The sequence below is a fragment of the Oncorhynchus keta genome, chromosome 2, assembly GCF_023373465.1.
Source record: "Oncorhynchus keta strain PuntledgeMale-10-30-2019 chromosome 2, Oket_V2, whole genome shotgun sequence".
Classification (NCBI taxonomy): Eukaryota; Metazoa; Chordata; class Actinopteri; order Salmoniformes; family Salmonidae; genus Oncorhynchus; species Oncorhynchus keta.
Window position 1 is genome coordinate 34,572,468 of NC_068422.1, and position 24,212 is coordinate 34,596,679.

Consider the following 24,212-nt stretch of genomic DNA (forward strand, 5'->3'; position numbering starts at 1 on the left):
GGCAGTTAACCCACTGTTTCTAGGCTGTCATTGTAAATAAGATTCTGTTCTGAATTAACTTGCCTAGTAAAATAAAGGTTAAAAAACACATGCTTTTAGTACTTTTGAATGAGTTAAATGCAAAAAATATATAAAAAAATCAGTAGCTAAGCCAGAGATGAACACATCTTTGACATAAACTGTCATGCCTTGGCAAGTTGGGGTGTGTTCTCAGTTCTACAGTCTTTTCAGATCTACAAAACCCAAGAAGCCATCAAGAAGTGTCAATAGGAACACTTGGACTGCGTCCTGATTCTCCACCCTTTTCCAGAAGGGTCAGTTGCACATTCCCTGTCATGGATTTAAAGGAATTGGTGTAAGCATTGGCTGGAGTTAGTTTCCCCCATTGATAAATCCATGCGATCAAGTGTCGCAGTGCACACTTGTGGAGAATCAAGACGAGGATTTGATTTCAAATTTGGTCACAGACATACAGTACCAGTCAGGTTTTGACACACCTACTCATTCAAGGGTTTTTCTTACATTTTTACTATTTTCTACACAAAATTAAATTGTTCATGCACTGCAAATTTCCATTAGACTACTGTTGGATAAAGCAAAATATTAACAGCTTTGCCCTCCTTTTATTTATATTTAACTAGGCAAGTCAGTTAAGAACAAATTCTTATTTACAATGACCCCAGCCAAACCCTAATGACGCTGGGTCAATTGTGCGCCGCCCTATGGGACTCGCAATCACAGCCGGTTGAGATACAGCCTGGAATTGAACCAGGGACTGTTGTGATGCCGCTAGCACAAAGATGCAGTGCCTTAGACCGCTGCACCACAAACTTCCTCAGTAATATTGTCCACTTAATTGCAATATATTACTCTTTTACTTTCTATATGTTATTTTCTGTTTCATATGGCATCGATAAACATTGGCACAAAATAGGACACCAGTTGACAGAGCTATCTCCACAGGGTGGCGCTATTTTAACACACGTGTGGTTGAAACAGAGCAAGGTCACGTCACACCGAATTTTCATAGGCTGCTGCCGGGTTGTCACTAGAAATCACAGCCACAAAGTCAAACATGGAAACAGCATCTTGCTTTTTGGTCTTAATTTGAGGTTAGGTTAAGGCATACGGTTAGCAGTGTGGTTAGGGTTAAGTTTACGTTTAAAATACGACTTTAAGAATATACATTGTAGAAATAGGCGGGCTTTAGCCATAATGATGACTTTGTGACTGTGGCAATTAGTGAAGATCCTCCTGCTGCCCCACAAACGCTGCAGCTGCAATCTCGTCTCCTCTCCTCCACCGTACTGTCTGTCGCACACATAGCCATGGCGGACAGTGCAAGCGAGAGCGACACGGACGGAGCAGGGAGTAGCTCGGCTACACCGATGTCATCATCCGCCTCAAATTTGACCAAGCCGGGGGTAGTCATTTCACAGTTTCGATTAGAGGAGTTAACTAACCGATTAGCCTCACTACAACAGGAGAACAAAGTTCTTAAAATTGAGCTGGAGACGTTCAAACTCAAGTGCAAGGCACTACAGGGGGAGAATCGGGACCTGCGTAAAGCTAGCGTCACCATTGTGAGTAACTGGTGGTTTTTGTTGGTTAGCCTAGCTAGCTACATAAAAAAAATCGCCTAACGTTATACACGCACGTTAAACATACGAAATTGCAACCAGGTTAGCCAACTACCTGCCCAGTAGCGAAATAAAGGCAACGTAGTTATGCTTAAGAGGCTAGCTATATAACTTAGCTAGTTTAGTGAGCTAGCATAGCTAGTTGGTTAGCTTGGTAACCCGTTTTGTTTTGGTGAGAACTAACGTAGTTTATTAGCTTGCTAGCCAATGTCCTGTTAATTTGCAAACACCAATCCATTTGACAAATGGTGACAAAGAAGTTGGCGTTTGTATCCAACTTACGTTAGAATGTTAGCTGTGTCATCTAAACTAGCCAACTAGTCCGCTATTATGAGGCTTTGGGTTCTCATCGTTATTTATTTTTGTGCTTAACGTTACATATACCCCTTGACAAACGTTGAATTTATAATAAATCATAACCTAGCTAGTCCAACAACACCTAGTATGCCTGTTTAAGCATCAGTAGACTGACATGGATTTGATTTCCTCGTTCCCCTGTTGTGTGCCTCCACCACCCCTTTTTCTGTCTCTGCTTTCCTCGCCATGACAGTTGACAGTACAACATGTTTTATAGGTAGTTCCTCAACGTCAGTCACTCATTCAGTTAGTGCAATAGGCTACTTCTTGAGTCATTGATATGGGGGGTGGACTAACTGCTTCCTCTCTAGCTGACAGACCATTAATGCAGCAAATTTGCACAGTGCTATTCCTTGTTTTTGATAAGATACTACTGCGCCAATTAGAAAGCCATCAGCTTTATGAATCCCATATTTTAGCGGAATACAGCTGTGAGCTGAGCAGTGTGGTAAAAGCTGACATTCGATTGCCAAAAACAAATCACTTCATATGTTGCCATTGTTACCCAGTGCAAAAAATGTTAAGCATCCCATAACACATTTATGACAGGTATTCGGTAAGCCATTTTGTTGTGAATGCTGCACTGATATTTTTGGTACATTTTGTCCTCTGTGACTGCAGCAAGCCAGGGCTGAGCAAGAGGAGGAATTCATCAGCAACACTCTGTTCAAGAAGATCCAGGCCCTGCAGAAAGAGAAGGAGACCCTCGCCGTTAACTATGAGAAAGAGGAGGAATTTCTCACGAATGAACTGTCAAGAAAACTCATGCAAGTGAGTGACATCTGGAGAATAACTGACCCCGGGGCATTTAACCTGTGCTGAGTATTTGTCGCAATGTCAACCTAAGGTTGTGTGTTTGAGTCAAGAACCAACAGCATTGGTTTTTGACTCAAGTTATTTTATTAACTGACCTCATCACTACTCTAAATGACTCGACTGACTACTCCTATTCCTGGTTTAGGCTATTTGGTCTCTTTTGCAACTGACCCATATTTTGCCTCGGCTCCATTACTAATATGAGCTATTGACTTTTGTTGTACTGACTAATGGTTTGATGTACAAAGAAGCATGAATCTCACTGGACCACACGTGTGTTTTAACAAACCCAGGTTAAAGGTCAGACAGTCTTGTTATCTGGCCTGTTTCATAACATAAAACAGGCCCACTTCTGTTCCTATACTTTAGTGTCAACGGGCGCTCCTTAGCACATGTTCCCCTCACCAAGTGTCGTCATAAAACATGGACTTGTCTAACATACTTTTCCCCATGAATTTCATGTCAGTGGCCTGCACCAGGCTAGAACAACAATGCTAATGTGGATTTGAACTAGCAACCCTGTTCTAACACACCCCAGGCTTCAACAGTAAATAGTGGTTCATAGTATTAGTATTTTCAGGGGTATAGGCTACTACTACTACTATAAGGACAGGGCTGCCTCTATACCAGGGGTGGGCAATCATTTTGGGAAGAGGGACACAGGGATTTCGAAATTCAACGGAGGGCCGCACCAATTTTTCTTTGACCAATTTGATAGTCAATCTATTTGCGGGCCAGAGAGAGGGTAGTTATTTGAAAATTTGAAAATTAATTTGTACATACAGTACCAGTCAAAGGTTTGGACACACCTACTCATTCAATGGTTTTTCTATATTGTATAGCATAATTGGCTAGCAGCATACCACTCTGCATCTCACCTCTGGCTTGTTTCTGACGCGAAGGACAGTGATATGGGACATTGCCCTGTGTAGGGTGCCATCTTTCGGATGGGAAGTTAAACGGGTGTCCTGACTCTGTGGTCACTAAAGAGCTCATGGTACTTATCGTTAACCCTGGTGTCCTGGCAAAGTTCCCAATCTGGCCCTCATACCATAATGGTCACATAATCCTCCCCAGTTTAAAATTGGCTCATTCATCCCCCCCTCCTCTCCCCTGTAACTATTCCCCAGGTCGTTGCTGTCAATGAGAATGTGTTCTCAGTCAACTTACCGGGTTACATAAAAAAGAATAGTGCAGACATCAACTATGAAATAGCACAAATGGAATCATGTAGTAACCAAAAGGTGTTATACAATTCAAAACATATTTGAGATTCTTCAAAGTAGCCACCCTTTGCCTTGATGACAGCTTTGCACACTCTTGGCATTCTCTCAACCAGCTCCATGAGGAATGCTTGAATAATTTCCCACATGCTGAGCACTTGTTGGCTGCTTTTCCTTCACTCTGTGGTCCAACTCATCCGAAACCATCTCAATTGGGTTAAGGTCGGGTGATTGTGGAGGCCAGGTCATCTGATGCAGCACTCCATCACTCTCCTTCTTGGTCAAATAGCCCTTACACAGCCTGGATGTGTGTTGGGTCATTATCCTGTTGAAAAACAAATGATAGTCCCACAAAGTGCAAACTAGATAGGGGTGTGTTTCGCTGCAGAGTGCTGTGGTAACCATGCCGGTTAAGTGTGCCTTGAATTCTAAATAAATCACAGACAATGTCACCAGCAAAGCACCCCACACCATAACACTACCACCTCCATGCTTCACCATTGGAACCACATGTACAGAGATCATCTATTCACCTACTCTGTGTCTCAAAAAGACACGGCCGTTGGAACCAAAAATCTCCAATTTAGACTCATCAGACCAAAGGACAGATTTCCACCGGTCTAATGTCCATTGCTTGTGTTTCTTCGCCCAAGCAAGTCTCTTCTTATTGGTGTCCTTTTAGTGGGTTTTTCTTTGCAGCAATTCAACCATGAATGCCTGATTCACGCAGTCTCCTCTGAACAGTTGATGTTGAGATGTCTGGTACTTTTTATTTGGACAGCAATCTGAGGTGCAGTTAACTAATGAACTGATCCTCTGCAGCAAAGGTAACTATGGGTCTTCCTTTCCTGTGGCGGTCCTCATGAGAGCCAGTTTCATCATAGCACATGGCGGTTTTAGCGACTGCACTTGAAGAAACTTTCAGCGGGTGTGAGTGGGTGTGTCAACTTTTGACTGGTACTGTACTTTGTATCTCGTTTTACACTTTAAAGTGTCACCCAGAGTGGATTTTTGAAGTCCCGTGCGGGCCACATTTAATCGGCTTGGCAGGCTGTATGAGGCCTCAGTTTGTCCACCCCCTAGCATAACCCCTACATCAGTGGTTCTCAAACGTCTCCTCTTGGACACATTCTGTTTATTTGAACTATTCCAGAGCTAGCACACCTGATTCAACTTGCCAACTCATTATCAAGCCCATGACTAGGTGAATCAGGTGAGCTAGTTCAGGGCTTCAACAAAATTGTGAAACGTCTGGGGGTCCCCATTGAGAGGTTTGAGAGCCACTGCCCTAGAAATCAAATCAAATGTATTTATATAGCCCTTTGTACATCAGCTGATATCTCAAAGTGCTGTACAGAAACCCAGCCTAAAACCCCAAACATCAAGCAATGCAGGTGTAGAAGCACGGTGGCAAGGAAAAACTCCATAGAAAGGCCAAAACCTAGTAAGAAACCTAGAGAGGAACCAGGCTATGAGGGGTGGCCAGTCCTCTTCTGGCTGTGCCGGGTGGAGATTATAACAACATGGCCAAGATGTTCAAATGTTCATAAATGACCAGCATGGTCAAATAATAATAATCACAGTAGTTGTCGAGGGTGCAGCAAGTCAGCACCTCAGGAGTAAATGTCAGTTGGCTTTTCATAGCCAATCATTAAGAGTATCTCTACCACTCCTGCTGTCTCTAGAGTTGAAAACAGCAGGTCTGGGACAGGTAGCACGTCCGGTGAACAGGTCAGGATTCCATAAGCCACAGGCAGAACAGTTGAAACTGGAGCAGCAGCACGGCCAGGTGGACTGGGGACAGAAAGGAGTCATCATGCCAGGTAGTCCTGAGGCATGGTCCTAGGGCCCAGGTCCTCCGAGTGAGAAAGAAAGAGAGAATTAGAGAGGGCATACTTACATTCACACAGGACACCGGATAAGACAGGAGAAGTACTCCAGATATAACAAACTGACCCTAGCCCCCCGACACAAACTACTGCAGCATAAATACTGGAGGCTGAGACAGGAGGGGTCAGGAGACACTGGCCCCATCCGATGATACCCCCAGACAGGGCCAAACAGGAAGGATATAACCCCACCCACTTTGCCAAAGCACAGCCCTCACACCACTAGAGGGATATCTTCAACCACCAACTTACCATCCTGAGACAAGGCCGAAGATATAGCCCAAAAAGATCTCTGCCACCGCACAACCCAAGGGGGGGCGCCAACTAGAGGTCGACCGATTATGATTTTCAATGCTGATACCGATTATTGGAGGACAAAAAATTTAACTTAATATAATACATATGGGCTTTTGAATGGGTGTTCTTAAGGTGATTCCACAGGTTGGTTGTATTTTTTGATTTAGCCATTGCTGACCCCATGCTTTCATCTTTATCACAAATAAGACACCTTGCTTTCCCTGGTGCCAATTCCATGTAATAGTCCCACACTGGTGCTCTGCTTTTCTCTGCCATCTGTAAAACACACACACAGCTCTGAAGTGACAATGATACTGAAGAGTCTGCTTAGGAGACAAATACTCTCAACTGTTTGAATAAAAATAGTTTAAGTTACCTGTGATGAATGTTGAAAACAAAAACTGTAATTTCTATATGCAGGAAATCCTATTTTAATAATGGACATGGTAAGAATTGACTACCAAAGTGCGAGTCATAATTCCCATGACAACTTCTAGCAAAATCTGAAAAGCGGTTCCTTCATTAATTTATTCCATAGGATATTTTTAGATTCACTTAAAATAAGGTCTGTATTTCGTGTAGGCTTACACCACCTTGCCAATTTTATAACTGTGTAGATATCCATAGGACAAGGTAACTGATCAATATTGGCTAAATATAAGCGAAGATAAAAAAAATAATTGTAGAGTGGATTTATGAAAATATTTTGACAAACGTTACCTTATCCTAGTGAGATTTACACGGGTATCAAAACGCCGAGGTGGTTTAAGCATGGAACACAGACCTTATTTGAAGTAGATCAAGACATTCTGTATGGAAGACATGAACGGTAAAATAACGAAGGAACCCCTTTCAAGTTCAGCCGCAAGTTATTACAGGAATTATAACGCGTTGACTATTTCTCTCTAAACCATATACCTTTGACTATTACGAGCCTGCTGCTGCCTACCACCTCTCAGTCAGACTGCTCTGTCAAATATCAAATCATAGACTTAACTATAATAAACACACAGAAATATGAGGGTCAAATCTGGAAACTATCACCTCGAAAACAAAACGTTTATTCCGTTCCGTATTTTATCTAACGGGTGTCATCCATGAGTCTAAATATTCCTGTTACATTGCACAACCTTCAATGTTATGTCATAATTACATAAAATTCTGGCAAATTAGTTTGCAAAGAGCCAGGTGGCCCAAACTGTTGCATATACCCTGACTCTGCGTGCAATGAACGAAAGAGAAGTGACACAATTTCACCTCGTTAATATTGATTTTAAGAAAGGCATTGATGTTTATTGTTACGTACACATTGGTGCAACGACAGTCGTTGATTGATTGTTTTTTATAAGATAAGTTTAATGCTAGCTAGCAACTTACCTTGGCTTACTGCATTCGCATAACAGGCAGGCTCCTCGTGAGGCAGGTGGTTAGAGCGTCTAGTTAACTGTAAGGTTGCAGGATTGGATCCCCCGAGCTGACAAGGTAAAAATCTGTCATTGAAAATAAGAATGTGTTCTTAACTGACTTGCCTAGTTAAATAAAGACGAAATAAAGGTGTAAAAAAAAATTGGCAAAATCAGCGCCCAAAAATACCGATTTCCGATTGTTATGAAAACTTGAAATCGGCCCTAATTAATCGGCCATTCCAATTTTTCGGTCGACCTCTAGCGCCAACCCAGACAGGAAGATCACGTCAGTGACTCAACCCACTCAAGTAACGCACCTCTCCTAAGGACGGCATGAAAGAGCACCAGAAGTCCTGTATCCACCTTCAAATACAGGCCTCTGTCTATGGCTGTGTTTAAACAGGCAGCCCAATTCTCATTTTTATTTTCAGTAATTGGTCTTTTGTTCTGAAGTTAGGGTCCACTGTACTGTAGTAATAGGCTAAGGTTAGGCTGTCAAATGGCGTCTAGCATTCAACTAAAATAGCTCATCCCCCTGTTTTGTTAATTTGTTTGTTTTATTTTGACCTGATGATTGGTCGGTATTCGTTAGATATTTGCGAATTGGCCCTAATAAAAAATATATCTACATAATCCATCACACAATCGTCTTATTTTTAACTATGTTATGAGCCACACCCTTTTTGTTGGTAGACTGCCAAAGGTGGTTACTTTGGCTGCTTTGGGCCATATCTAGCTGTACCATCGCCATTTCACAAGACATTCTTCACCAGATCACAATCAGAGACAAGCAGTACCAACCCTTCACCATCTCTATAAAACGGACCAATCAACATGTAGCCACAGTGCTCCAATGCCAATCTTTTCAGTGGTTGCAATTACTTGCATTAATTTCTCCTCCCCTTTTCCTCCCACAGTTACAACATGAGAAGGCTGAGTTGGAACAGCACTTGGAACAGGAGCAGGAGTTCCAGGTCAACAAACTGATGAAGAAGATCAAGAAAATGGAGAACGACACAATATCAAAGCAGCTCACCTTGGAGCAGGTACAGTGACACTATAATGACACCACAGGCAGCTGGTGGCACCTTAATTGGGGAGTACGTGCTCATAGTGTTTGGAAATGAATGAATGAATGAATGAATGGAATGATTTTAAAGGCATCAAAACAATAGTTTCCATGGTTTTGATACCATTCCAATCACCCCATTCCAGCCGTTTGTCTGAGCTGTCCTCCCCTCACCAGCCTCCTGTGAATGACGCCATGCGCAATGACATCGTCTTGGTGCAGCTGAGTCTATTCTATGAGGACAAACTTTAAACATCACGTTAGCACTGCCACTTAAGAGAATCAAATCAAAATCAAATCTAATTTTATTTGTCACATACACATGGTTAGCAGATGTTAATGCGAGTGTAGCGAAATGCTTGTGCTTCTAGTTCCGACAATGCAGTAATAACCAACAAGTAATCTAACTAGAAAGTGCCATTACCGTGCTGGGGATGTATGTGTTTTTTGTGTGGGTGTGCATTTCTTTGTGCAAGATGTTCTGAAACTGAATCTCTTTTCTGTGTTCCCTTTCTTTCCAGCTAAGGCGCGAGAAGATTGACCTCGAAAACACATTAGAGCAAGAACAAGAAGCTCTTGTCAATAGACTTTGGAAGCGCATGGACAAATTGGAGGCAGAGAAAAGGTACGATTTTATTATGTAACCGTATATTCTTTAGGAGTAGAGTAGTATGTGCACATCTAGAGAAACCTCGGTGCTGGATTCAGTGAATGGTTGAAAGTAAACTAAATGAACCTTCATATCACTGTTGTATGCTCTTCAGTGATGATCTTTTATTAGGAAAGTAGTAATAATATATCAAATGGTTCTCTCCATCTTCCCTTACTGGCGGATCTGTTAACTTTGACAGAATCCTCCAGGAGAAGTTGGACCAGCCTGTGTCTGCTCCTCCCTCTCCCAGGGATGTTTCCATGGAGATCGACTCTCCGGAGAACATGATGCGGCATATCCGCTTCCTGAAGGACGAGGTGGAGAGACTGAAGAAGAGCCTCCGTACCACCGAGCTGCAGCGTGAGTGTCAAAGGCCAATGGTTAACGGTGAACTCATCATGACGTGACCTCGTTTTGTAGAAATCATAAAAATTCGTAAAAGCTTTGGTGCTCAAGAAGATTTACAGTCAGTTATTTTAATATCGTTCACTGATTGTTTCACGTGATCTTAGAACACCAGTGGTAGGTCACCGTAGAGTACTCCTCTTGTTACAGATACATGTCTATCATGTGTTTGAAAGGTCCATACACTTTAATTTAATTCAATTTGGGAACGATTAGTTCTACCACTCAAACAGATGTGGACACACTAGGGCTGACCCCATTGAGTCGACTGGTTAATTGTTTGGGTCATAGGCTGTTTGTTGACCGAGATTTCTTTAGTCGAGCAGTATCAGTCAAATAAATAATAATTGTATACAAGACACCTGTCTGATTTCGCGCCTGTCAGAGTGGACTGATCCATCGTGTAGGCCGTTGGGATGGCACAGTCCATCAGTTTAAGAAGTGTGCTGCAGAAATTGTATGGGGTGGTTATATTATGTAAGAACAATGGTGCCACACAAATAAAAAATAATATTATTTTGTAAAAATGCGCTTTCTCCCACATTGGGTAGTGGTCGCTGTCTGCGATTCTGAAACGCTGTTGAATTGGCAGCTTTTCCTAGACCATGTTGCTGTGTGCATAATAACCAAAGTAACCAGCATATTGGTGTTGAGAACAATGCGGCAGCAGCATAGTTAGGAGATGAGAAAACAGCCCTTGCCTTGATTGTCTAAGAAAAGTGAGGAGAGACGAAACCCCAACTTAATTAGGTCTATAATCAACTGTTAAATGTGCCTGGCTTTATAAGTCATCCATATACAGTACCAGTCAACAGTTTACAGTACCAGTCAACAGTTTACAGTACCAGTCAACAGACACACCTACTCATTCAAGGGTTTTTCTTCACTTTTTACTATTTTCTACATTGTTGAATAATAGTGAAGACCTCAAAACTATGAAATAACACATATGGAATCATGTAGTAACCAAAATAGTGTTAAACAAATCAAAATATATTTTAGATTCTTCAAAGTAGGCACCCTTTGCCTTGATGACATCTTTGCACACTCACAAAAACACGGCGGTTGGAACAAAAATCAAAAATTTGGACTCATCAGACCAAAGGACAGATTAATGTGGTCCTTCTGTAGCTCAGTTGCTAGAGCATGGCGCTTGTAACGCCAGGGTAGTGGGTTCGATTCCCGGGACCACCCATACGTAGAATGTATGCACACATGACTGTAAGTCGCTTTGGATAAAAGCGTCTGCTAAATGGCATATATTATTATTATTATTATTAATGCCATTGCTCATGTTTCTTGGCCCAAGCAAGTCTCCTCTTCTTATTGATGCCCTTTAGTAGTGGTTTCTTTGCAGCAATTCGACCTTGAAAGCCTGATTCACGCAGTCTCCTCGGAACAGTTGATGTTGAGATGTCTGTTACTTGAACTCTGAAGCATTTATTTGGGCTGCTTCTGAGGTGCAGTTTAACTTCTCCTCTGCAGCAGAGGTAAATCTGGGTCTTCCTTTCCTCTGGCGGTCCTCATGAGAGCCAGTTTCATCATGGTGATTGATGGTTTTTGCGACTGCACTTGAAGAAACTTTCAAAGTTATTGAAATTTTACCTATTGACTGACCTTCATGTCTTAAAGTAATGATGGACTGTCATTTCTCTTTGCTTATTTGAGCTGTTCTTGCCATAATATGGACTTGGTATTTTACCAAATAGGGCCATCTTCTGTATACCACCACTGCCTCGTCACAACACAACTGATTGGCTCAAACACATTAAGAAGGAAATCAATTCCACAAATTACCTTTTGACAAGGCACATCTGTTAATTGAAATTCATTCAAGTGGTTTATGAAGCTGGGTGAGAAAATACCAAGAGTGTGCAAAGCTGTCATCAAGCAAAAGGGTGGCTACTTTGAAGAATCTCAAAGCTAAAATATATTTTGATTTGTTTAACACTTTTTTGATTCCCACATGATTTCATAGTTTGTCCTCACTATTATTCTACAGTATAGAAAATAGCAAAAAAATAAAGAAAATCCCTGTAATGAGTAGGTGTCCAAACTTAACTGGTACTGTGTATCTACAGAAATGAGACAGATCCTGCTTCTGTTGCCTGATTAAACACTCAATAGCCTACTTATTCCGTGAGCACCAAGCCTCACGCAACAATTTCACAAATTCAGCTGTTTTTAATCTTTGCTATGTTGTAATAAAGTCTTTACACTTATTTTTTTAGGCCATGGTATTATTTATAATTCAGTCTTTACAGTTTTCCAAATTGTCAAATTATATTTATAATAATAATAATAACCATCTTTCTGTGATCGCCTTGTTATTGTCATTATTATTATTATTATTATCATAATAAAAAGTAATATCATCATTAGTAGGCTAAGTGAAGGCCTTGTGAACCCACCAGCTGTATGCCTAAAAGCACATCCTCTATGGTCTTAATACCGTAACTTACTTAGGCCTGTATTTGAATACTTATATAGGCTACTGTATCAATCAATAATTTATTCGTTCATGTCATCACACAGAATACGAGTCATTCATGATGTAAAATGCAATCAAGCATTTTAGTTTTAAAATAACAAAAGCGACCATTGAATAATTAACGTTAACAATAAATAGGCCTAAACTGTTTCATTTGGAGAATTGCATTCACGAATGAATGCGACTGTTTTTAGTCTTTACTGTAATAAAGGATTTACATAAAAACTAAACAAATGTTACAACAGACTCTGGTATGCTTATAATGTGTTGTTTACATTGTTCCAAACATATTTTTCTTTGTAATCTAACAGCACACATAATTTGCACGCAAAGCTTGCACCATACCTTTTTCTTGATCTCCTGTATTTTCAACAACTAGTCAAATTTATTCCACACATCAGACTTCCCCTTTACCTCCTGCGCAACCATTAAACATTCCCCCATTTCAAGTTATTTTTCATGTCCTCTGCATCCATTTTGTTGTCACGTGTTCAGAGTTTGCTATAACCAATTTATTTGTGATAATGATATGCTATAGGTCAGGCCCTATTGGTCACATGCATGTGATGCTTACATGTGTCACGTAAAGAGAGCAAGGTTTTTATTTTATTTATTTATTTTTTTAACCTTTTATTTAACCAGGCAAGTCAGTTAAGAACTAATTCTTATTTTCAATGACTGCCTAGGAACAGTGGGTTAACTGCCTGTTCAGGGGCAGAACGACAGATTTGTACCTTGTCAGCTCGGGGGTTTGAACTCGCAACCTTCCGGTTACTAGTCCAACACTCTAACCACTAGGTTAGAGTGGGCTGGGGCGGCTACCCTACCGCCCCAGGGAGTAGGGAATGTTTTTCCTAAACAAATTAGGTAATTCTTTAACAAAACTATTCAGTCAGAATTGGCTGTAATTATGTTGCAGCTTCAGTAACGCGGACAGCGCTATACACACAGTTGATGTTCTTTGGTGGTTGCTGCAGCCACTAGAGGGAGTCGTCAGACCAATCTTTTGTTTGGTCTAAAGCCTTCTTGGACCAGGGCTGTGGAAAAAATAATACTAAGAAGCTGATGAAATCATGAGCTTTGTTACCTCAACCCTTTTTGTCATTAGAGACCATAAGTGACCTATTTCACCTATGGGGCTAGTGTTACTTTGAAACATGACGAACACAGTGTATTTGGGTGCAATAGCTGCTATACTATAGCAATAAAAAGCACATTAAAAAAACACCAATGAAAGGCTAAGGAAAACAACTATTGAAGTGGTGCATTATAGAAAGGTACTTTTGGTAAGCACATTAATTATAATATTGTCTAAAATATTTTGCGTCTTTGCTCTCTCAGAACAATACATTGTTGTGAAATGACTCATTTCTGTGTAATGATGATGCATTTCGTTTTTAATGAAACTTTATTTGTCTGTCCCCTCCCAGACACAGAGAAGCGGGCCCAGTACATTGAGGAGGAGCGGCACATGCGTGAGGAGAACATCCGTCTGCAGAGGAAGCTGCAGAGAGAGATGGAGCGCCGTGAGGCCCTGTGTAGACAGCTGTCTGAGAGCGAGTCCAGTCTGGAGATGGATGACGAGAGGTAGAAATGAAACAGCAACCCATTAAACACTCTATTCCAACTTCACCATCTCCAACCTATGTTTAAGTTCTATTCTACGGTCAGCCATGCATAGCCAAAAGTCAAATAAGCAACCCCACATTCTCACTTCCTCAATGTCACACTTGATACTCCAATGCTAGTACTTTCCGTTTCAGACAACGAATCATTGCTCAAGCGATTGGGAGTGATATTTGGAGACATAAAATAATTGTCTAAACTGCTATTTTCCTCCCTCAGGTACTTCAATGAGATGTCAGCTCAAGGCTTGCGAGCACGGACGGTATCCAGTCCCATCCCATACACTCCTTCCCCCAGCTCCAGCCGACCCATATCACCTGGTACGTACAGTACAGGAATACCTTGGCCCACGTCCAACACCTCATAATTACACCCTGTTTTATGAATATCTATTATGTCACTGGTTGAAGGAAGAGAAAGTGCCACATCCATAAAGAGCACCATTGACTCTGACAGAGTTGTTGTATAATATTGTGTGATATGAATAGGTGTATTAGTTTATATTTACTTACTCATTAAGTCATATTTTATCTATCGGTGTATCAGGAACTCTCTGTTCTAGTTTGATATATCCTTACTGATAATTGGGTGAATTTAAGGTCACCTTGGTACAAGTCCTGTCTTGGTTGCTACTTGTTTTGAACATTGGGTTAACAGGTATATCAAAACAATAACTCTATTCTTAAATTAGTTCAATTCAATCTTATTTATATCCCTATCCCCAATCCCTAACCACATTTTTCCTTCTGAAAATGTCAGACATCATGTCAAGTTTGACAGCTTCTAAAGTTGATACCATTTGAGGGAGAAATTAGTTTGTTTGGGTGACGTCCTTTGCCTGTAGCAAGTTACTTTTGAGTTTTCTTCTTAGCATATCCTGTTATGCAGAAAGAGAGCCCCTGCAACACCCAGGCTCAGTATACAAGGCACCTCCTTAAAACCATGGTTCATGTTAACAGATCAGATGGAGTTTTGTGTTTGTCCAGGAAATGTTTTCAGGGGTATAATTAAAGGTCCAATGCAGCCATTTTTATGTCAGTATCAAAATCATTTCTGGCTAACAATTAAGTACCTTTGTGTTCAATTAAATGGTCAAAAAGATACAAAAATAGTTTCTTAGCAGAGGGCTATTTCTCAAACAATAATTTTGCTAGCAGTGTCTAGGAGGGTCTGAGTGTGGAGGGGAAAATGGAAAATTAGCTGTTATTGGCAGAGGTTTGGAACTCTTATTGTTCTAACTAATTTACTACCTGGTGATGTCACCATGGAAAGCCATAATGCCACCCCACCAAAACAAGCTGATTTCAGATGGTGTTTTCTAACTTAAACTAGAAAGGCATTTCACACTTATTCCAACCGCATAGTGTGGAACTATAGGTAAAACACAGGAAATCAAGTATTTGACTGGGCCCTGGGCCTTTAAGACCATGGAGCTCAAGTTCCAGTGGGCTGCAATGACTGGTCGGTCTTCAAGACACCTTATTCGAGATTTATTTTCCTTTTTTTTTCAGTCATGACATTTTGGTACTTCATGATATTAACTGACTGAAAGGTTACATAGATCTCATAACTGCAGCTGCCCCTGAGGATTAGTCTCTCACCTTGAATCACCCAATTAGGCCTACGTTACAACACTCTTGAGACAAACCACCACCAATATCCAGTTGTCTATCTCCCATTCTCCAAAGAGCAACATTTTACATTAAAGCTGCTCCAGAGAAGTAAGTGTAAGGATGCTCCCTGGAATGACCAAAAATAGGGTAATAGGGTTAGATAAGACTCCATCATGGTAATTTGTCTGTTTATCTCTGACAGTCTGCAGTGTCAGACAGCTGGGGACATAATGAGCGAGTGTTAGCGGGGGCTGATAGCTCTGCTAGACATGGCCCTAGAAACACTAAGCAGGCCAGGTTACCAAGCTACACTGTGTTAGGCTTCTGAGGCTAATGACCCAAAGTAGCTGGCTGGATGATCGCTGTGGCGTGCACCCAATTAGAAGTGTAAGTATAATGCCAGTTGTGGAGACCTAGTGAGTGCAGCAGCCCCAAATGCCCGCGTAATGTATTGATTGAAATGACCATGCTGTAACATGGTCAGCATGTTTCAACCAGCCTTTACAGTGTTTCCCAGTCACGTAGAGATCCTTAAACTTACTTTACTCACATTCATACCAAGTACATGCCACAGAAATACAGTTGCAGGCAAATATATTGGCACCTTTGTTTCCCAGTCATCTCTACATGACTGGGAAACATCATGAAGGTTGGTTGAAACATGCTGACCATGTTACAGCATGGTCATTTCAATCAATACATTTCAATCAACACTCCATAACAGTCCAGTGTTTCTTCTTGAACCATTTCAGGGTGCTTTTGATGTATTCTTGGGGTTGTTGTCCTGTTGGAAGACCCACAACCTTCAACAGACACAGTTTTCTGACACTGGGTTGAACATTGCACTCCAAAACACCTTGATAATCTTCTGATTTCATGATGTATTGCAACAAATCAACCGAAGAGCATTATCGAACCTCCATGTTTGATTGTAGGGAGGGTCTTCTTTTCTTTGAATGCTTCATTTGATTATTGGTAAACCTTAATTTATTTATTTACTTTATTTTTATTTACCCCTTTTTCCTCCACAATTTCATGGTATCCAATTGGTAGGGCTGGGCGATATGGCCAAAATAAACTCACCAAAAAAAGAAAAATCCTCTCACTGGCAACTGCGTTTATGTTCAGCAACCTTAACGTGTGTAAATATTTGTATGAACATAAGATTCAACAACTGAGACATAAACTGAGCAAGTTCCACAGACTAACATAAATGGAATAATGTGTCCCTGAACAAAGGGGGGGTCAAAAGTAAGAGTCAGTATCTGGTGTGTCCACCAGCTGCATTAAGTACTGCAGTGCATCTACTCCTCGTGGACTGCACCAGATTTGCCAGTTCTTGCTGTGAGATGTTATCCCACTCTTCCACCAAGGCACCTGCAAATTCCCAGACATTTCTGGGGGGAATTGCCCTAGCTCTCACCCTCGGATCCAACAGGTCCCAGACGTGCTCAATGAGATTGAGATCCGGGCTCTTCGCTGGCCATGGCAGAACACTGACATTCCTGTCTTGCAGGAAATCACGAGCAGTATGGCTGGTGGCATTGTCATGCTGTAGGGTCATGTCAGGATGAGCCTACAGGAAGGGTACCACATGAGGGAGGATGTCTTCCCTGTAACACACAGCGTTGTGATTGCCTCCAATGACAACAAGCTCAGTCCGATGTTGCTGTGACACACCGCCCCAGACCATGACGGACCCTCCACCTCCAAATGGATCCCACTCCAGAGTACAGGCCTCGGTGTAATGCTCATTCCTTCGACGATAAGCGCAAATCCGACCATCACCCCTGGTGAGACAAAACTGCAACTCGTCAGGGAAGAGAACTTTTTGCCAGTCCTGTCTGGTCAAGCAACAGTGGGTTTGTGCCCATAGGTGATGTTGTTGCCGGTGATGTCTGGTGAGGACCTGCCTTACAACAGGCCTACAAGCCCTCAGTCCTGCCTCTTTCAGGCTATTGCAGATGGTCTGAGCACTGATGGAGAGATTGTGCATTCCTGGTGTTATTGAGGCAGTTGTTGTTGCCATCCTGTACCTGTCCTGCAGGTGTTGTTACACGTGGTCTGCCACTGCGAGGACGATCAGCTATCCATCCTGTCTCCATGTAGCGCTGTCTTCAGCGTCTCACAGTACGGACATTGCAATTTATTTCCCTGGCCACATCTGCAGTCCTCATGTCTCCTCGCAGCATGCCTAAGGCACGTTCACGCAGATGAGCAGGGACCCTGGGCATCTTTCTTTTGGTGTTTTTCAGTCATTAGAAAGGCCTCTTTAGTGTCCTAAGTTTTCATAATTGGGACCTTAATTGCCTACCGGCTATAAGCTCTTAACGACCATTCCACAGGTGCATGTTCATTAATTGTTTATGGTTCATTGAACAAGCATGGGAAACCGTGTTTAAACCCTTTACAATGAAGATCTGTGAAGTTATTTGGATTTTTACAAATTATCCTTGAAAGACAGGGTCCTGAAGAAGGGACGCTTATTTTTTTGCTGACTTTATTATATCAAGGCATTTTAAAAAAATTTAAAAAATAAATAATACATTAAAAAATTGACTATGACTGTATTTGACAGTATTTTTAGTTTTTGAATAATAAAAGTTCTACATTTGCTTTATGAGTAGTGAGTGATCCTAGGATGGCAACACATACATTCTAAGTGTTTTCAATGAGTCTTTCTCCATTCGGATTGTTTTATACTGTTCCATTCAACTTCAACCAAAACAAATTTCAGCACATTTATAATTTCTGCATTTCCTGCACTCAATTGCAGTGGTGGAAAAAGTACCCAATTGTCATACTTCAGTAAAAAATAAAGATACGTGAATAGAAAATGACTCAAGTGAAAGTCACCCAGTAAAATACTACTTGAGTATGTCTAAAAGTATTTGGTTTTAAATATACTTAAGTATCAAAAGTAAAAATATAAATAATTTAAAATTCCTTATATTAAGCAAACCAGATGGCACCATTTTCTTGTTTTTATTTATTTACGGACAGCCAGGGGCACAATCCAACACTCAGACATCATTTACAAGCAATGCATTTGTGTTTAGTGAGTCCTCCAGATCAGAGGCAGTAGATGACCAGGGATGTTCTCTTGATAAGTGTGCCTTAGACCACTGCACCACTCGGGAGGCCAGTCATTGGTAAACCTAAGAAGACCCCACTGCTGAAGGAGACACAAGAAAGCCTGATTTTGAACTTTTCAAAAACCCACCTTAACAAGCCTAAATCCTGGGGGAAATGTTCTGTGGACTAATGAAACAAAATTAGAGCTCTTTGGCAATACAGATCAGTGCTGTGTTTACTGATGACCAAATTAAGCGTTCAATGAAACATGGGGGAGGTTCGATAATGCTGTGGCCTTGATTTGCTGCCTCTGGTACGGGGAGCCTTGAACGTGTGGAAGACATCCATTAAATCAGCAGATTAGTGTTTTGGAGTGTAATGTTGAGTCTGATGTTTAACCTAGTGTCCAAAAACAGAGTCACCATTGAAGGTCGTCTGTCTTAGAACAAGACAACCCAAACACACGTCAAAAAGGAATGTTTCAATAAGAGGTTCTGGAGTGACCAGCGAAGAGTCCAGATCTGAATCACATCCATAACCTATGGCAATAGCTGAAAACAAAGTTGGAGTGCACCCCTTAATAATTGAAGAATTAGAGAAGTTTGCTGCTGAAAAGTGGGCAAAATTGGCAGTGAAAAGGTGCAACAAGCTCGTTGAGTGTCTGCAGTTATCTTGGCCCAAAGGCTGTTCAACCAAGTACAAGCTCCGGGGTGTCAATAATTTTGTCCATGCTATTTGTCTAAATAAAAAATGTAAACTTAGGTTTACAAAAATACAATTGGTTCTGCAATGTTGAAAATCAAATAACAAGGTGAGGGGACCAAACATTTTTTTATTTTTAGTTATTTTTTAATTATTCAACAGAAGTGCAAGGGTGCCAATATATTTGGCTGCAACTGTACATGGAATTAAGAGACATAAAATACATTACAAACTAAATTACTTTGTCTTCTTCCAGGTCTGTCATACGGTAGTCACACAGTTGGGTTCACTCCCCCGGCCACTCTGTCCAGAGCCGCCATCTCCCACTTCAACGCCCCGGCCCTGCACATCCACGGAGGATCCTCCCACGGCGTAGCGGTGAGTCTGCTTTACTCCTATCACACCACCAATGGGCATCCGAACTAGCAAGACTAAGCTATATAAGCTGCACCATGAAAAATAATGGGGTTGATGTGTAGATGGATGAATGCCAGTTATTCTCTAAAATGGCGCAGACAGCATTATCAGATGGTACTAACACAAAATGTCCCGGATCTAGATATCATGGGAGTGTTGTCGTGTACATTGATCCTTGCTGAGATGTAGCAATAGTGAAGAATGGATCTCCTACCAATACCATGGAGAAGGGCTGGTGTAAGTGGGCCATTAATCTTTATGGTGTGTATCTAATGAGTATCTAATCTGGGTCACATCTTAATTTGTTTGGTACAGCATAAAGCTCCTGTATCAGTAGCCTAATAAACTGGTTTTCTGAGTTGTAGTGGAAGGACCACACAACATATCATCGTGTGACTCCCAAGTTTACTTTGATATGATGGTTGTTATATCAATATTTGAGCATAACAGCATTTAATGCCATTTCTCGCATAATTCATTTTACAGTCACAAAAAGATCCCACCATGTCAAACAAACCAATTCTGTCGGCATTTATAAAATTGTACCAAAATTCCTGTTTCCATCACAGCTGCCGTGATTAAAAATAATAATAATATATATATATATGGTAGGACTTTACTTGCATAAAAACTGAGGATGTAAATGTGGGAGCCAAGTGTCTCTGTACAGTGAAGCCATTCCCTGTGGTTATGGAGACCGGTTAAGTAACATTGATTTCCTGTGTCTGACTGGCTGCCGGGAGAAGTCACAGGAGTTCCCCCCTCCTTTCATCAGGTACTAGGTGCACCCTCAGGGTTGAAACAGTTCTTAGCTCAGAGATGACTTTGTGAGCTGAACACTGCTTCTTTTCAGTGACTTGCGTTTGCCCTTTGCAAAAGTGGCACAAGCACTCTTTTTTTTGTGTGTTTCCATGGTAACATTGAGTGCTCCAGAGATGAGCATTACTTTTTTTGTCAGCATGTGCCTCTGAAGTGTGTTGGTTTCTGGGTGGCAGCCGTCATTAGAGATCCTAGAGCTCATCAGTAGTAAGTGGTGGTGACAAGGTGCATCAGGCCAGCCACTCAGATACTCATCAAAGCCAGGGTGTATTTGCCAGCGCTTTGGCATCAGCAGTATTTGTTTATGACTCACCAATGCTCACGTAAGAAGGGGAACTGTTTACGGAAAGGTATTTGAAGGTGTTCAATTTAAAACGGGAGCTTTTTGAGAAGGGATCTTTGTTTTGTTGATGAGAATTGATGTGACTGAGTGTTTCTTATCGCCCTCTGTCTTCCCTCTTTTCTTCAAAACAGAGGCCCTCCCCGAGAAGAAGCACCAGCCCAGATAAATTCAAACGTCCGACACCGCCGCCCTCCCCCAACACGCACTCAGGGGCGCAGCCTCTGCACCCGCTCCCCCCGCCAGCCCAGCCAATGGTCCAGTCCATGTCCTCTCCTGCAGCTATGTCGCAGCATGCAGCGCATCCCCCCTCCCAGCCTTAACGTGCTACGTCATGCTACACTACTTCGACAACCAGGGAGTTGAAACCCCACGGAGCAAGTTTCTATGAGCCGGCAGAAGACCTGAAGCAACATGGGGCGTTCTAAGGAATTTACTGACTTTAACTGCGCTTCTGGGATTTGTAGGCTGATATCTGTTCACCTTGTCTTGTACATGTTTGTTTTTTGCTTGGAACTGTTGACGATTGGAATTATTGTGGCGCTAACAACCAACGTGTACGTAACAATGTCTTGTCGTGGTGTTTGTGGGCTGGATCTGTTGGATCCCTTCCATGTCTGCAATACCACATTCCAACAGCAGTAATGTGCACACCCCACCCCCTTGTTCAAAAACAACTTAATCAATTGCATCCCAGTAAGAATTGCTTAAGTCAGTAAGATGTATTGTAAAAGAAATCTCAGCTTTAGGAGTAACCCAGATATAGGGCATTGATGATGGGAGGGAGCTAGCGTAAAGATATGTTGACTTTTTGATTCTGAAAGACACTGCTTGCCACATTGCTCGTACAAAAAAAACACAAAAAAACAAAAGGATGGACAGTGGTACATAAACCACAGATAAATGTTGGCTTTTGAGGTATTCAAATGTAGTCTGACGTGTTCCAATATATGTAGTCATGTACTCTTGCGTCTCTTTCTCTCTCTTCCACAGCTCTATCTCTGGTGTGGTTATAAAAGATTTTGTCATCCCTATGGATATTCCTCATCAGACAAAAACGTAATGCTCTTTACACTAAATATACTGATATAACATTCTAAATGAATGGTACTGTTGAATGACATTTCTATGTATGATTAAAAGCTCTTGAGAAGATGACTCTAATTTTAGTGTGTTGTACTTTGTTTTTACAATATGTGGCAACTCTGACTGTTGGTAATGTTTTCAGTTCTACTGGAGGTTGTCATGTGTGAACCAGTGAAAGACTGACACTGTTTATCCTTCATTCTGCTCTCTTTTTTTATTTGAATACCAGCATTGAATAGACACATAACCGTGGCTTATCTGAAGCATGCACTGTTCTGTAAAATCATGTGTTACAGTCACACTTGTTTTTGGCATAAGCCTGAGCTGAACTTCACACAAGTTACGCAAGATGAACTTTTGGCACTAATAAAGTAATTGACTGGAAATTATATGTTCAAAGGTGTGAGTGTGTTATTGTGTCTGTGTAATGTCCTTAATGTCTTGCCCTTTGATTTCCATGATGGTTTCCAGATCAGAGTCCTGATAACACACCCTCACTTCCAACATTCCAGTGTTTTCTTGGTGGCAGAGAACCCAGGCAATTAAATCTTACTCTGGCTTCAGCCAAATGCTATCCTACTCTGGCGAGGAACTATGTTATTCCCAATATCAGAACCACTTCACAGGCTGTTCAGTAATCCCCTATTCTCTTTTAGCCGCTGTGCGTGTGATACTGGCCTCATAAAAATAGCCTTGCCCGGCTTTCTCCTGTTACCCCTTAACACCCTGAATTCATTTTAAGTAGCTCTCTCAATAGCTCACCTCTCGCCCCTGGCTGTGCTCCCATAACCAAACGTCAAGTCCACTTGGTTCTCACTGGTTCAAGCCAGTCAGGAGAGCGGCTTTTCATGACTCCACTCACCAGGGAGATCACTGTGATAAACGTTTCTAATGTCATTACAATAACCCCAAGAACTGGGTGGGAACTTTCCTACAGAAATGTAGGCCTCAGGTCAGGGGTAGACCGGAGACTGACTCACACATTTGGGCCAAAAGAACAACCATTAAAACAATGTATGCGATAGCCATGTTGAAAGAGCTGTTTTCAGATGTGATATGATAGACACCTCTGTGTGTAATTTTTCATCATACAGCATAATGTTGCAGAGCTAAACAACTCAAACTAATCCAAGCAGGAATCCAGATTGGACTCTGAAAGGAGTCATGCTGTGAGACTGTGCCCTTTAATCTGGGGCTCGGAACCTGGTGGCAGAGCAAACACTGGCGTTTATTCACCCGTGGGGCGGCTCTGTTTTCAACAACAGACCCTCTCACCCTGATTGGTTTCATGCAACTGAACAGCTGGTTGCTGCTCTTGAGGTCTCTGTTTGTGTGAATGTGGACAGATGATGCTGCGAGACAGGGAAAATATTTAGCCTCCCTAGGTGTCAGTCTTGGACATCTTCCCAGAGTTGCTGGGAGATGTGTGTTAGTATCTTTTCCAACTAAAGTAATGAGGCATACATTTGCTGAAATATCATTCACCACTTCCCCTTTGAATTTTGGAGGGTCATGTCAGCAGCATAGTGGGGTTCTCTATAGTCTGTTTGGTCTAACATTGGTAGGCTACATCATGTCCAGAACAAACACACATACAGTACATTCGGAAAGTATTCAGCCCCCGTGTATTTTTTCCACATTTCGTTATGTTACAGCCTTATTCTAAAATTGATTAAATTGCCTTTTTCCCTCATCAATCTACACACAATACCGCATAATGACAAAGCAAAAACATTTTTAGACATTTTTGCAAATGTTTAAAACATTTTTAAAAAACATCACATTTACTTAAGTATTCAGACCATTTACGCAGTACTTGGTTGAAGCCCCTTTGGCAGCGATTACAGCCTATAGTCTTCTTGGGTATGACGCTACAAGCTTGGCACACCTGTATTTGGCGAGTTTCTCCCATTCTTCTCTGCAGATCCCCTCAAGCTTTGTCAGGTTGGATGGGGAGTGTCTCTGCACAGCTATTTTCAGTTCTCTCCAGAGATGTTCAATCGGGTTAAAGTCCGGGTTCTTGCTGGGCCACTCAAGGACATTCAGAGACTTGTCCTGAAGCCACTCCTGCATTGTCTTGGCTGTGTGCTTAGGGTTGTTGTCCTGTTGGAAGTTGAACCTTTGCCCCAGTCTGAGGTACTGAGTGCTCTGGAGCAGGTTTTCATCAAGGATCTCTCTACTTGGCTCTGTTCATCTTTCCCTCGATCCTGACTCGTCAGCCAGTCCCTGCAGCTGATAAACATCCCCACATCCCCAGAACCTCCGTCCCAGTCTCAAATCTCTGGAAGA

General features: G+C 41.7%; 1 protein-coding gene across 1 annotated transcript; it reads left to right on the forward strand.

The window, feature by feature from the left end:
- The first annotated feature begins 1,065 nt into the window (after positions 1-1,065).
- Positions 1,066-22,312, forward strand: LOC118399633 (coiled-coil domain-containing protein 6-like). Its single transcript, XM_035795889.2, has 9 exons — positions 1,066-1,583; positions 2,619-2,768; positions 8,546-8,674; positions 9,219-9,322; positions 9,549-9,709; positions 13,676-13,832; positions 14,091-14,191; positions 19,518-19,639; positions 20,972-22,312. The coding sequence occupies exons 1-9, from the start codon at positions 1,329-1,331 to the stop codon at positions 21,158-21,160; spliced, it is 1,368 nt and encodes a 455-aa protein (XP_035651782.1). The 5' UTR covers positions 1,066-1,328; the 3' UTR covers positions 21,161-22,312.
- Positions 22,313-24,212: the final 1,900 nt, after the last annotated feature.

What these genes read in the sequence shown, in the direction of transcription:
- LOC118399633 (XM_035795889.2), top strand. Translation starts at nt 1,329, where the DNA reads ATGGCGGACAGTGCAAGCGAGAGCGACACGGACGGAGCAGGGAGTAGC. An exon ending in AGCAGCTCACCTTGGAGCAG is followed by an intron (nt 8,675 to 9,218) that starts GTACAGTGACAC and finishes CTTTCTTTCCAG; the next exon opens with CTAAGGCGCGAGAAGATTGA. An exon ending in AAATTGGAGGCAGAGAAAAG is followed by an intron (nt 9,323 to 9,548) that starts GTACGATTTTAT and finishes TAACTTTGACAG; the next exon opens with AATCCTCCAGGAGAAGTTGG.